Below are 15,787 nucleotides of genomic sequence, written 5' to 3' on the forward strand. Positions count from 1 at the left end.
ATTTATTTTCTCCTTTTTAGTGCATTATTACATAAAAGCTTGTTATTAAAACGTTTTTTTATGAATTTTTTTAATTTAATCGACGCTGTGACGGTAAGGGTTAGGTAATAGTAAAAAAATGTCTGAATTCATTGTACTCATTGGAGAGACAACTCCAAAACAAACAACTACTGCTTTGTAGTTTGTTCTTGGTTGGACAAAGGCTATGGAAGCAAATCCAGAAAGAAAAGCAGGCTGAAATCGGAGTCAATGGCCTCAATGGCGCATAACCAATTGACACGTATCCTTAATTGTGATGGACGCGTGGTTGAGTTGGCAAAAAGCTCACGGTTGATAAATTCGAAAAAAAAAGTCTCGAGTTCAAACCCTCTGGCAAAAAAAGCTCGATCCCTCCCAACACTAAAAATTAAGACCATAGAAGAAAGAAGATTGTACTCATTAAAAAAAACATTTTTTTTTCGTGAAACTATAATTCACCAAACAAAGACAACTAAACATTGTAAACTTTATCTTTTACACCCCCCCCCCCACCCTCAGGCCCTGGGAACTGGAGCTTCTATTACCCCGATTGTGGGGGTGTGAGACAGTCCCCCATCAACATTCTGACGGAGGAGGTTCTCTACGACCCACTGCTGCCTCGTTTTGATCTGTCGGATTATAAGATCGCGGATGGGGTGCATATGGAGCTGGTTAACAAGGGAGGTCATACAGGTGTGTTTGTTGTGATGGTAGATGTAGGTCATACAGGTGTATTTGTTGTAATGGTAGATGTAGGTCATACAGGTGTGTTTGTTGTGATGGTATATGTAAGTCATAAAAATGTGTTAGTTGTGATGGTAGATGTAGGTCATACAGGTGTGTTATTTTGATGGTAGATGTAGGTCATACAGGTGTATTAGTTGTGATGCTATATGTAGGTCATACAGGTGTGATGGTAGATGTAGGTCATACAGGTGTGTTTGTTGTGATGGTAGATGTAGGTCATACAGGTGTGTTTGTTGTGATTGTAGATGTAGGTCATACAGGTGTGTTTGTTGTGATGGTAGATGTAGGTCATACATGTTTGTTTGTTGTGATGGTAGATGTAGGTCATACAGGTGTGTTTGTTGTGATGGTAGATGTAGGTCATACAGGTGTGTTTGTTGTGATGGTAGATGTAGGTCATACAGGTGTGTTTGTTGTGATGGTAGATGTAGGTCATACAGGTTTGTTTGTTGTGATGGTAGATGTAGGTCGTACAGGTGTGATGGTAGATGTAGGTCATACAGGTGTGTTTGTTGTGATGGTAGATGTAGGTCATAAAGGTGTGTTTATTGCGATGCTATATGTAGGTCATACAGGTGTGTTTGTTGTGATGGTAGATGTAGGTCATACAGGTGTGATGGTAGATGTAGGTCATACAGGTGTGTTTGTTGTGATGGTAGATGTAGGTCATACAGGTGTGTTTATTGCGATGCTATATGTAGGTCATACAGGTGTGTTTGTTGTGATGGTAGATGTAGGTCATAAAGGTGTGTTTATTGCGATGCTATATGTAGGTCATACAGGTGTGTTTGTTGTGATGGTAGATGTAGGTCATACAGGTGTGATGGTAGATGTAGGTCATACAGGTGTGTTTGTTGTGATGGTAGATGTAGGTCATACAGGTGTGTTTTTTGTGATGGTAGATGTAGGTCATACAGGTGTGTTTGTTGTGATGGTAGATGTAGGTCATACAGGTGTGTTTGTTGTGATGGTAGATGTAGGTCATACAGGTGTGTTTGTTGTGATGGTAGATGTAGGCATACAGGTTTGCTAGCGGTGAAAGTAGATAAAGGTTATAGTGTTAGTTGCGATGGTAGATGTAGGTCATACAGATCTGTTATGTGGAATGACTGATTCCTAGAGGCCCGGGAAATTTTAAAAGAGGGTCCCAAACCCTGATAGAAATTTTCTTTTACTTTTTTTCTACACCAAATCCTGAATTTGAATTTTAAGTTGTGATGGTAGGCGGTGGTCAAATGTGTGTATTGCTATTCATCCACTTAAGAAATAATGCATAAAATATTCTTTCAATACAATTAACATACTTTGAAATAGAAAACTCCTAATGAATTTGGCGTGAGTATTGTTTTTCAAATGTATTTTATTCACTAAACTTCATGTTTTAGAATCCTCAGCACGATGTTTTATTTAGATTTTATATATATATATATATATATATATATATATATATATATATATATATATATATATATATATATATATATATATATATATATATATATAAATTACAATTTAAGTGAGGTTGGGAAGTGAGTTGTTTCTTTGTTGATGTTTGCATTGCTTGTTTATTTTGCTTGTTTTTTTGTGTCTTTGATTGCCAATTAATAGAGTTAATGTATGTGCTTGTTTTTAACAGTGGAAGTAGAGTACACAGGACAAATGATATACATCAAAGATGGCGGACTGCCTACGTTATACAAGCTTGACCAGTTCCACTTTCACTGGGGTGCTGTTGACGCCAGGGGGTCGGAACATAGCCTCGACGACAACTTTTTCCCCATGGAGGTTTGAGAGTTCGCTACTGTCATTGGTTATGCCCTTGATCGTTCAGTGCCGACTTAAACTGTCATTTATTTGCTGGCATTATGGTTCTCTCTATAAATTGACATTTGGTGGCGTCTTCTCTTTTAGCTTTGTGAAATTTTGAAATTTGTATTAGGATCTATCTCTCTCTCCCTCTCTCTCTCTCTTTCTCTCTCTCTCACTCTCTCTCTCTCTCTCTCTATCTCACTCTCTCTCTCTTTCCTTCTCATTCTCAAAATGAAGTGTTCAAAGTAGAAAAAGTACCACTTCCGGTTATCGGAATTCGCTCAAAAGTTGATACGGATCTACGATTTTGATAAAATACTTATATATGAAATTACACCAGCCTAGCTGTAACGGTACTCAAGTTATCGTGTTTACACACGGACACACAGACACACAGACACACACACACACACAGACATACGGACAAGATTGCAAAATTATGTTTTTCCGTATCAGTGAGGTGTAAAACGTCGAGATTTGTAAAAATCTCGATTTTTTTTTCACGATTACAATACTTTCTCTATACTTCGTGTATACGAGAAAGTAAAAACACGTCATTTATCTTTTAACATTTGCCATTTTTAATTCTCGTATAGTTTACATGCCTTCAGGAAATGTGGTAACATCTTAGATGGCATTTTGTGTCATCTATCAATATATCACAGTATCAGCTCTAGTTGTCATTTCTTCATTGGCATTAGTTGTCATTTGAAATTTGACGCTAGGCAATTTTTGTTATAGCTTAATCTGTTTTTTATTTTTTTTTTGCCAAATCTCATGTAATACACGTCATCTCCCTGTCGACATTTTAGATCATTTTGTGTACATTGTGATGTTGCTAGCTTCTAATATAATTTGTTTATACAGTTTTAAATACACTAAAGTAGAAAACGAAAACAAGATATATATATATATATATATATATATATATATATATATACATATATATATATATACGACTCATGATCTATTTCAGATGCATATAGTTCATCGCCAGAACAGTTCCAACACTTATGAAAATGCAGCATCCCACCCATCAGGTTTAGCTGTAATTGGATTCTTCTTTAAGGTACCCCCAGCCCCTCCCTCCCCCCCCCCCCACACACAAACACTTTTCTTTTATGAAAGATCTAAAAATGGTGGTTGGCCAACTAGGTGTAAGAATTGCTCGATTATAGGTTAGTTCAAAGCTAACCAAGTTTTACGACACATGGAAAAAAAATGGATACGGTTACATGTGTTTGTGTAAGAGAATTTTATTTTTGTCGTAACATTTAAAGTTTACCTTCAATCGCTGACTTTTTTATTTTTCGTAACCAGGTTGTAGAAGAAGATAACGAGAAGTTGAACAGACATCTTTTACAATATTTTTCCAAGATTGCTGATGCTGGTAATCATGTGACTTGTGAAACTTTATTTTGAAAATCTCAACAGAATTAAGAATGAAATAGATTTATAATACTAGCTAATTAACTATAACGCAGATTACACCCAAAAATTATTGGTTTTCAAAACAAAAAAATGTAAATTTATATTGTATTAGTAGGTTGTTTGTTTTAATATATATATACATATATATATATATATATATATATATATATATATATATATATATATATATATATATATATATATATATATATATATATATATATATATATATATATATATATATATAAAACTAAACATGATAACTAAATCAGAACCAGGTAACATGCCGAGCTAGTTTTATCGCATTGAACCTTAATCTAACATTACTTAGCCAAACGTAAACCCAACAGCGTAGCTAGGAGAGGGCGGGTGGAGCGATTGCCATGGGCGCCGACCTAGAGGGGGTGCCAAATAAGGGGTAGACAAAGGTAGAAAGAACAGTTAGACTGCTACTAGGCTTTAAAGACTGGTTTAACGGTTTTCTGCTACAGTTGGGTGACGCCGAAATACAAACAGTTATGAGGAAGTTTATTAAGCACGTGTATAAGTTTATATAAGTGGGGGTGGTGGGGGGCGCACAGTTGAAAGTTCGCCCCTCGGCTACGCCTCTGCGTAAACATAAACCACATTGTGTCTAGGTTATTCCGAATAGCACAACAATAATAGAAGCATAGATAACTCATACCAAATATTCCAAATTAGTTTTTGCTTGATAGTTCATTTCTCTCTTAATTTTAAAAAAAAAACCTGTCCTCCATTCATTGCATTATTTTTTTTTAATTGAACAGATCAGGTGGCTCATATTCCGACCTTCGCCTTGTCTGAGATCCTCCCCGACATAAACAAACTGGACTACTACCGTTACGACGGCAGTCTAACCACGCCCCCTTGTTACGAGTCGGTCATCTGGTCAGTGGCCACAGAGTTTATTCCCATCTCAGAAAATCAGGTCAGTAGGTGGATAGGGAAGGTCAAGGTTATGATACGAGTTTGGGGATTGGATCGACACTTGAAGGACAATATTTGCATTTGAAAAATATTTTTATCTTGCAAATAGAGAAAATTTCTTGAAAATATTTCTGTCTTACAGATTTAAAATATTTCTATTTAGCAGTTAACAATATTTAAATCTCGCAGTTAAAATATTCCTTTCCTGCAGTTAAAAAATATGTCAATCTTCCAGCTAAAATATTTCTATCTTGTTAAAATATATTCTATCTTCCACTTAACATTTGTCAATCTTGCCGTTAAAAATAGGTCAATGCTCCAGTTAAAAATATGTCAATCCACGGTTAAAAATATGTCTATCTTCCAGTTTAAAATATGTCAATCCACGGTTAAAAATATGTCAATCTTGCTGTTAAAAATATGTCAAAAATATGTCATTCCTCCAGTTAAAAATATGTCTATCTTGCTGTTAAAATATGTCTATCTTCCAGTTAAAAATATGTCTATCTTCCAGTTAAAAATATGTCAATCGTCCAGTTAAAAATATGTCATTCATCCAGTGAACAATATGTCTATCTTCCAGTAAAATGTATCTATCTTGCCGTTAAATATATGTCAATCTTGCAGTTAAACATGTTCCGGAACCTCTACGACATCGAACACCACCATCTTGTGGACGACTTCCGGCCGCTGCAGAAGGTCAATCATCGGAGGGTCTACACCACAAAGAAGGGGACACAAACCTCAAACAACCTGGGGGTGGGGGTCACAGCCATGCTGGGGTGGGTCACAACAAGCCAGATAATTTTACTCGTGCACCTGCTAGTTCAGTTTTAGGAAAAAGCATTTTAAATGGTTGTATGCTTTAATTAATGTTTTATTAAACTAATAAACGGTTCAAAATGTTAATTAATTATAAAATTTTGATTTAAAGTAAGAAAAACTTAACCAATGGCTGGATTATCTTAAATGATAATTTAATTTAGTAATTTACGGCTAGAATATTAGAAATTCTATAAATAGAAAATATATTAATGATTTGAAACTCCTAAATTTTTAATCTTAAATCTTAATCAATACCATCATATTTTAATTAATGGCTAGATTATTACTGGTGTAGACTGAGATTTAATAAAATTTACATTATTTATAAAAGTGATTTTCCCAGTCAGTGCCAAAAGAGGTTTACATTGTACTTGTGTTAGTGTTAGAGATTAACATAAGAATTTAAGGCTTGTAATCGCTATTTATTTGACAAGACAAACTGGTACTGTAGTGACAGATATCGTCTAGCCACGATCCAGGCACCTCAGTATTAGTTAGAATTTTTCATAAACGCTATAACGAAGGTAATTTTTTTTAATACTGGTGGGGAGGGGGGCAGCGCTACGGTTAGGCTCAAGACAAGTCTCATGTTTGGATTAGTTATTGTTATCGTTCAATTGAAGTGTTAGGAGTGTCACGTCTTGTTTTTGACGAGGCAGGAGAGTACCTATAATTAATTAATTTTTGATTACGTCAATGTGTGTTCATTAAGTCTAATTATAAATGTCCATCTGAGTAAGTTAATTATGCTGAGCTAGTATGTGTGAAAGAGCTAGACTAAGCAAGACTCATATACTCATTATATATATATATATATATATATATATATATATATATATATATATATATATATATATATATATATATATATATATATATATATATATATTCTTATACATTTTAACTACACAGATTTATACGTATTATGTCATATTTCTAGCCGCGCTTTTTGTATATATATATGTGCAATTTTTAAGTAGTCAGCAATATTTTGATATAGCCTTGTAAATTTAATGTCATTTTTTCAAATGTATAGAACAGTGTTTACTTGAATACTAGTTGTCAATCCAACATGTATAATAATGGGTGGACAGTCGACGTATTCACGGATTCTCTCCCCTCGTATAACTGGTATATAGCTGTTGTGTGTGGGAGGCAATCTGCCTCTAGCACAGGTGCTTTCCCCTAGATTAGAATTGAAAGTAAAACAGCCATTGCCACGTCTGTCTAACTGTAGTTAGTTGTATAGTTATATTCGAATCATTATTAAATGTCAAAATACGAAAAAAAAAATTCCCGTTCACTTAATATTACCCACACAGCCATAGAAATTGATAGGATAGATTGAATAGAAAACAATAATTTGTATTGATGTAGCACAAAAAATATCTTTATAGGCCTATGTACTAATACCTCAAAATTTGTTTTTTAAGACAAGTTTAATTTTTAAATTATAATTTACTGTACATTGTATTATAGATTATTTCTAATATGTTAGCGATTATGTAATGAATTTGTGAATAAATAGTAAGTTAAATGAGTTTCTTGTTTTTTTATTAATTGAATGTTTTGTTACGTAACATTTATCTCTGACCACGGTCTGAAATTTGTACATATGGTGTTGTGATAATTCAAGAAAAACAATTTTTACTTTCAAATAGGCTAGTACACATTTTTGCGCCCACTACCCCCCCCCCCCCCCCCCTTAATCACCATGGATAGCGCCCTAATTCGCCTTAATGGTAGAGCTAAGGCAACTTTAATGTCAAGTATGCAATGTCAAATATGCAATGTCAAGTATGCAATGATGCAATGTCAAGTTTGCAATGATGCAATGTCAATTATGCAATGATGCAATGTCAAGTATGCAACGATGCAATGTCAAGTATGCAATGATGCATGGTCAAGTATGCAATTTTGGACCTTTTGTAGCAAATAGGAGGATGTGATGACATAAATGTATTTTATTTTGTAACAAATATGTTGACAATCTTGCTAACTTTATGACCATTATAGTTTATCAGGGAGAGAAAAAAAAATATTTTTTACGTGAAGACAGGTAACGACATAAGCTTGGGGATAAAAATAGCCTTTCTATAAGGAGGGGTACAGCTTTAAGTCGTATGGGGATTTTAAAAAATGGCTTTATATAATGACGCATTTCAATCCCTGTCAATACACTCAGCGTGTTAAAAGTTATTCAGAATCAAAATGGTGCAAAAATTGTTGTATTTGTTAAAAATAGACGCGCTAATAATTCTAGCGAGGGTTTTACCAATGAGCACCGTTTCGCACCGCGCATACACAATGTTCGCGATGACAAGCTGTGTTGAAAGGAAATAGAATTGTTAATGAAAGAAAGTTGTTGCTTCGATTGTATGAGAGAACATTGGACAATGTGAGCTTTTTCATTAAAACTGGGTTTTCATACGACAACAGGTAAACGTTTTCGTAAACAAAACAACTGAGGAAGTTAGGTCTAAACGGGTAAATAAATAATGACAAAATGTAAGAGCCAATGTTTGTCTTACAAAAGTGAAACGTTAGTTATAGATCTAGATCTAGATCTAGTATAGTAACTTAGGCTTGATGAAAATATAAAGAAATGTAGTCTTAAGACTTAAACTCAAAAGATATATTTTCAAGTTCTCTGGATGTGCAACTTCTATAATATTGATTCTAAAAATATTAAATTTCTTAATTATTTTACGTTTAAGTTTTCATTTTTTTTTATTGTTTTACGGTCGCCTTTTATTGTACAATCTAAAAAAAATTATTTTTATCAATGTCAACAATAATGATGGAAGGATTCTCGTCAACTCGATAAAGTCCATTATTATGCTTTTTGTTATAGACGCGAAAGTTCATTTATTGTTTGCTGATGGTAGAGCGTTCGACTGCTAAGTCTTGAGTTCGGATCCAGAGCTCAAGTCCGTACAAAGTCCCTGAGTCAACCCAGCTCTGATGGGTACCTGACTCAAGTTGGGGAAAGTAGAGGTGGCTTGGCATAGTGCTGACCATACCATCCTTTTATATGTCGGGATCAAGTAACATAAACTCGACTTCATATGCACTATGGACCTTTAGGTCTGAAAAGGGGGGGGGGCAGAGTTTCTTCCAAGCATCTCCCCCCCCCCCCCTTGTACGAAATGTAATTTATGTAGAAATATAGACATTTAACAGTGTCCGCCCCCCCCCCCCCCCGGAAATTTTAGTCAGCCCAAGCCCCAAATTTTGACAGTGTCCGCCCCCCCCCCCCCCGGAAATTTTAGTCAGCCCAAGCCCCAAATTTTAATCCCCCTCCCCCCCCCCCCCCCAGGAGAAAAAATGTCTAGATGAAACACTGGTGGGGGGGGGCTTTACTTTACTGTTATAACTTCACTATAGAGTTTAGGTCACTCTCGGAATATTTTAAGACTTGCTGATATTCCAATCGAGTGTTTATTAATAAACAATTGCAAGATCAGCTTTGCGCAGTGCGCAGAAAGTTATATAAATAGACTTAGTGAACGAATTGAAAACTGTTGCTTAGATTTTTATCGTGTATATATCTGAATGATTTTTTTTAAATGAGCTATTTGTTGGAATTTTTTGTAGAACTTAAACCTACGATATTATATAATATAGTTAACGTTTAAACCGTGCATAAATGTAAATAAACCTGGAGTGATCTCCCCTAAGCTTTCTCGAATATTCTAATATAAAATTACAAGGGATGGCAACTCAGGACATAGACAATATTTGTTATCCATTTTTAATTACTTAAACTTTTTATAATAGAATAGAATCTCGTAAAAAAAAGAATTGCACACCAAGTGAAAAGTTTCCCTTTCAAACCTGACGGTCTATGGGGCAAGTGAAGTAGAGTTCACTTGTTTCTGTGACCTCGGCATATGAAGAGATAGTGTGGTCAGCACTATGCCCATCCGCCTTTACTTTCCCTAACAGGAGTTAGGTGCCCATCAGAGTTGGGACGATCTACTTACTTGAACTCTGATTCGAACTCGATACTAACGGGTTAGCAGTCCAGCTCTCTACTGCTAGACCACTCCGTCCCACACCAAGTGAACGCCTAATAAAATGTGTATGAAAGTACTTTATAAAGTTTTTTGAGAAATCAGAAATAGCGTAAATTGGTACATCCGGTAAACGGAAATTACTCAAAATTTGACAGAAGGTAGAAAATTAGATTGTTTACTTACGTGTGAAATTTCATGCATCTATCTAAAATAGTACGCAACTTATAGGCTTTTGAAAAATTCAAAGTAGAAAAAGTACCACTTCCTGTTATCGGAAATCGCTCAAAAGTTTCTCATGATCTACGATTTTGATAAAATACTTATATATGAAATGTCATCAACCTAGCTGTAACGGTATTCAAGTTATCGTGTTTACACACAGACACACAGACAGACACACAGACATTTTACGACTCGATAACGCATAAAACGCCAAAACGTTTATATATTTGTATTTATAATTTTTGCCTGATTAAAATAAGTCCTCTATACTCCGGGTGTGATGAAGGACTGAGGAGTAAAACGGTGAAAACTGTCAAAATTTCTTGTTATTTTTGTGCACGATTACAATACTTTCTCTATACTTCGTATATACGAGAAAGTAAAAAAAAAACTGTGTTCAAATAGAATCCAATTGACTTGAGATCTAGACCTTTTACATAATTGACTTCCGTACCTATGATGTTTGCAACGTATCTGTATATTGTTCATGCTTATTTATAATTCAACAAGCACATAAAAACATGATACTTAACATATAAAATTGTATATTAAGCTCTTTCTCTATAATTTATAGCTGTCGCTCTTGCTTTCTTTAAGCTTTTTCGCTAATTGTATCGGTGTTCATTGAACCCCAAATAATTATTGTACAGAAAAAATGCAGAGTCTTTTCAAGGGTGTTTCGTTCACCGTGGTTGTCCCCCTTCTCCTTCACTTTAGTATCTGTTGGATACCTTTACTAATATTTAGTAAGAGACCTACGCTTTTCTTTATAGTAATTAAAATAGTAGTGTCTAATATTTAGGAAGAGACCCATGCTTTTCTTTATAGTTATTTAAATAGTAGTGTATAATTTATTTTCTACTTTTTAAAACGTAATTTAATGTACCAAATGTAACAGTGTTGGCAAAAATAAAAGGTAAATTTGTGTTGTATAACGCTACAATGTGTACTTATGATGTGTAAAGATAAAAGATATGTGTGTAAAGGTTAAAGATAAATAAATGCTGTGTAAATTAAAAGGTAAATTTTGGCTGTGCCAAGTCGTAAGGTTGTTTGATTTATTCACAGTTTTATATTAGCAAAGTTTTAGTATTCACGAGCTTTTGTTTTTTTCAAGCTTTTATTTAACTTACTTCCTCTGTCTGCCGTCAGTTTTCAGTCTAGATCGAAACGCCGAAGTGAAATTGCATACTTGACAGATACGGTTCCAAATTGGCACGTGGGTCAAGACATGAAGACGATGCATTGTGACAATAAATTGGACTTAATTTAATGCGTAATTAATTTTTTATGAATTAATTACAATTTGGACAGAATTAGTAGGCAGTTCTATTCACACGCGTCATCTCGGCCGTGTTGGGCGTGGAGCGAGAGGGGGGGGGGGGGTGGCTCTACGTCAAAGCGCGTCATCACGTTCAATAGGCGCGCGATGGTTTTTAGTCGGGTCAGCAGTCTAGTTCTTTACCACTAGACTACGCCATCCCATAATATTTTACTAAAACTTTAGCTATAAACTTGACAATGGTTTTTAGTCATGTAACTATTGTAAATAAAACATGTAAAGTACTGACAAAAAAATTCATAAAAAACGTTTTAATAACAAGCTTTTATTTAATAATGCACTAAAAAGTAGAAAATAAAGTATGCACTACTATTTAAATAACTATAAAGAAAAGCGTGGGACCTTCCTAAATATTAGACACTACTATTTAAATTACTATAAAGAAAAGCGTGGGTCACTTTAGTATCTATTGGATACTTTACTAATATTTAGGAAGAGACCCACGCTTTTCTTTATAGTAATTTAAATAGTTTGTCCTAGCGTAACACAAAAACCTCTCATTATTACAAGGGTTAATTTATAGAGGGCAAATAAACATTATCTCCCAGCTCTTGTTGTGGACGTTGGTACACAAATAACACGGTTGCCGCATTAGTGATGTGCGTCGTTGTCTGTCTATAAGCTCCGGACATTGACATTGACACTGTCAGTCAAAGACATACAGGACTGGCAAGCGGAACCAGAACTAACCGGTTTATTTAGTGCATGCCAGGACCGCACGATATTGCCAACAAAATATCATCAATAGGTGCTGGTAAACAATCCCGCATCCCCCTCCCTCCCTCCACCCAAATTATCGTGGACGCTTAATAAAATCCCGCATTGCACCCCCCCCCCCTTATCCCTCCTTTTCTACCCTAACCCACAGGTTGCCAAAGTGCTACATCACACAATAAAGCTGTGACTGAGGGCTAGGAGGTTTGATATCAGAGTTTCTTCCCTTTTCCTGGGGGTGGGGTCGAAAAACATGTAATTCAAGATTAATGTTTGCTATCTCTAAAACTAAAGGAAAACATTTGCAGAATCGTAAAGATATTTGGTATTACCCGAATCACCTCTAGCTTGAAGTTTAGAATGACGATTGCCATACAGTTAAGAAATAAAGTTAGGGTGAAAGTTTACGTTTGTAGCGGCGATCAGATTTCGATAAGCCAATCTAGTAAATAAAACATCGAATACATCAGGACACACATTTATCATGAAACATAGTATTTGTAGTGGTCTTGTCTGTTAACATGAATAAGTGCAGAGTGTACACAAATACACACTCAATATTATTAAATTGAAATAGAAGTTGCAAAAAAGAAGTACAATTAAAAATTCGAGACAGCATATATTAACAAAAAAATTAAATGCAAAAGTATACAACTTAACAATACAATACAAAATAATTAGCATATTACTGAACAGCTGTCGATTTTTATTTTGCCAACCGTTGCGCTAATTTTTAAAGTGTTGGTTAATTCTTTTTCTTGTACAGACAAATGCAGACTTTTCTGATGGATGTGATATTTACTGTGGTTGTCGCCCTTTTAGTGCTCCAGGTTGGTGAGGTCAGAGCTGGTGTTGGAAGTAAGTTGTGTCTGTCTGTCTGTCTGTCTGTCTGTCTGTCTGTGTCTGTCTGCTTTCTGTCTGTCTGTCTGTCTGTTTGTCTGTCTGTCTGTCTGTCTGTCTGTCTGTCTGTCTGTCTGTCTGTCTGTCTGTCTGTCTGTCTGTCTGTCTGTCTGTCTGTCTGTCTGTCTGTCTGTCTGTCTGTCTGTCTGTCTGTCTGTCTGTCTGTCTGTCTGTCTGTCTGTCTGTCTGTCTGTCTGTCTGTCTGTCTGTCTGTCTGTCTGTCTGTCTGTCTGTCTGTCTGTCTGTCTGTCTGTCTGTCTGTCTGTCTGTCTGTCTGTCTGTCTGTCTGTCTGTCTGTCTGTCTGTCTGTCTGTCTGTCTGTCTGTCTGTCTGTCTGTCTGTCTGTCTGTCTGTCTGTCTGTCTGTCTGTCTGTCTGTCTGTCTGTCTGTCTGTCTGTCTGTCTGTCTGTCTGTCTGTCTGTCTGTCTGTCTGTCTGTCTGTCTGTCTGTCTGTCTGTCTGTCTGTCTGTCTGTCTGTCTGTCTGTCTGTCTGTCTGTCTGTCTGTCTGTCTGTCTGTCTGTCTGTCTGTCGGTCGGTCGGTCTGTCTTTCTGTCTGTCTGTCTGTCTGTCTGTCTGTCTGTCTGTCTAAACTGCATAGTTTATAATTAGTAACAGTTAAGCTTTGCAGTTTATTTTTCTACTTTACACTTGGCATAACATGTAGACAATGTAACATGTTGGTATGTCTTAAAATAGAATCACGTGATCTATTTCAGGCTGGAACTATGACAAATATAGCACTGGAGGTGAGCATATACGTAATATAAGAGCTAAATACACATGCGATAAAGCAAGGTCTGGCTTTTTTTATTTAATCGACGCTGTGACGGTAAAGATAAAGTAATAGTAAAAAATTCTGAAGTCATTGTATTCATTTAAAAAATCTTTTTTTTTTCGTCACACTATAATTCATTTTAAAAAAGACAATTTAACATTTGTAAACTTTTTTCTTTTACACCCCCCCCCCGCCCCCACCCTTAGGCCCAGGGAACTGGAGCTTCTATTACCCCGACTGTGGGGGTGTGAGACAGTCCCCCATCAACATCCTGACGCAAGAGGTTCTCTACGACCCTCTGCTGCCTCGTTTTGATCTGTCGGACTACCAGCTTACGGATGGGGTGCACATGGAAATGGTCAACAAGGGAGGGCGCACAGGTGTGTTTGTTGTGATGGTAGATGTAGGTCATACAGGTGTGTTTGTTGTGATGGTAGATGTAGGTCATACAGGTGTGTTTGTTGTGATGGTAGATGTAGGTCATACAAGTGTGTTTGTTGTGATGGTAGATGTAGGTCATACAGGTGTGTTTGTTGTAAAGGTAGATGGAGGTCATACAGGTGTGTTTGTTGTAAAGGTAGATGGAGGTCATACAGGTGTGTTTGTTGTGAAGGTAGATGGAGGTCATACATGTGTGTTTGTTGTGATGGTAGATGGAGGGTCATACATGTGTGTTTGTTGTGATGGTAGATGGAGGTCATACAGGTGTGTTTGTTGTGATGGTAGATGGAGGTAATACAGGTTTGCTAACGTTGAAGGTCATAGTGTTAGTTTCGATAGTAGACGTAGGTCATGTGTTGGGTGGACTGACTCTGCCCTAGAGTATTTATAAAGGGAATGGAAATGGTAGAGTGTAGAAATGAGATCTCTTACATTAAAAAAATTAAAAACGATAACTCTACTGGGACTTTTACAGCGACGTTCCTAAGGAGCCATCGAGATTTTCTTTCCTGGGAGGGGGGTGGAGGGGTCATCGACATTTTTTCTGGGGCACAGGGATTTTTTTCTGATGGTCGGCGGACCAGCCCACCTCTGGTTGTGATGGTAGACGGCGATCACATGTGTGTCTTGCTATTTATACACATAAAATTACTTCAGAAATAATGCATAAAATATTCTTTCTATTCAATTAACATACTTTGAAATAGAAAATTCATAACGAATTTGATTATTGCTTTTCAAATGTATTTTATTTACTAAACTTCACGTTTTAGAATCCTCAGTACAATGTTTTATTTTACATAAATATTTGCTTTTTAGGCTTGTTTGTGTGTGCCAACAATGTATTGAGTTAGTGTATGTGTTTGTTTTTACCAGTGGAAGTAGAGTACACAGGAAAAATGATATACATCAAAGATGGCGGACTGCCTACGCTATACAAGCTTGACCAATTCCACTTTCACTGGGGTGCTTTTGACGCCCGTGGGTCGGAACATAGCCTCGACGACAACTTTTTCCCCATGGAGGTTTGAGAGTTCACTACTGTCATTGATTATGTCCTCGATCGTTCATGCCGCTTTTAAGTGTTTTTATTTGCTGGCATTATGTTCTTCTCTATATATTGACATTTGGTGGCATTATGGTTCGCTCTATATATTGACATTTGGTGGCATTATGGTTCTCTCTATATATTGACATTTGGTGGAATCTTCTCTTTTAGCTTTGAGTGACATTTAGAGATTTGCATTTGGAATTATTTATCTCTCTCTATCCATCTCTTTGTCTCCCCCCTCTCTCTCTCTCTCTCTCTCTCTCTCTCTCTCTCTTTATCTCTCTCTCTTTCTTTCTCTCTCATTCTCGAAATGAATTGTTATTTTTCTATCGAAAAAAACAACTCATTTATCTATTGGTATTTGGCATTTTCAACTCGCGTACAATTTACATACCTTCTGGTAATATAATAACATCTCAGTTGAAACTTTGTGCCATATACTACCCACATGGCACAGTGTCAGTTCTAGTTCTCATTTCTTCATTGACATTTGGTGTCATTTAGATTTTGACACTAGGCTATATTTGTAATCACTTGATTGGAT

At 36.1% G+C, this 15,787-nt stretch overlaps 1 protein-coding gene across 3 annotated transcripts in view; it reads left to right on the top strand.

The window, feature by feature from the left end:
- The window catches only part of LOC131938210 (carbonic anhydrase 2), a 35,088-nt gene that overhangs the window by 15,237 nt on the left and 4,064 nt on the right, over positions 1-15,787 (top strand). For 2 of the 3 annotated variants that reach the window (XM_059296132.1, XM_059296133.1), the window contains exons 4-9: positions 538-711; positions 2,402-2,550; positions 3,551-3,643; positions 3,895-3,964; positions 4,794-4,954; positions 5,581-7,295. In XM_059296132.1, coding sequence (XP_059152115.1) covers positions 538-711; positions 2,402-2,550; positions 3,551-3,643; positions 3,895-3,964; positions 4,794-4,954; positions 5,581-5,790 — 857 coding nt within the window. In that variant the 3' untranslated portion in view covers positions 5,791-7,295. Of the gene's footprint in view, positions 1-537; positions 712-2,401; positions 2,551-3,550; positions 3,644-3,894; positions 3,965-4,793; positions 4,955-5,580; positions 7,296-13,957; positions 14,132-15,068; positions 15,218-15,787 lie in introns of those variants that run through there. The other variant, XM_059296134.1, reaches the window with a different exon arrangement.

The sequence above is a fragment of the Physella acuta genome, unplaced genomic scaffold (assembly GCF_028476545.2).
Source record: "Physella acuta isolate Inbredline_101_S28 unplaced genomic scaffold, ASM2847654v3 ptg000237l, whole genome shotgun sequence".
NCBI lineage: Eukaryota > Metazoa > Mollusca > Gastropoda > Physidae > Physella > Physella acuta.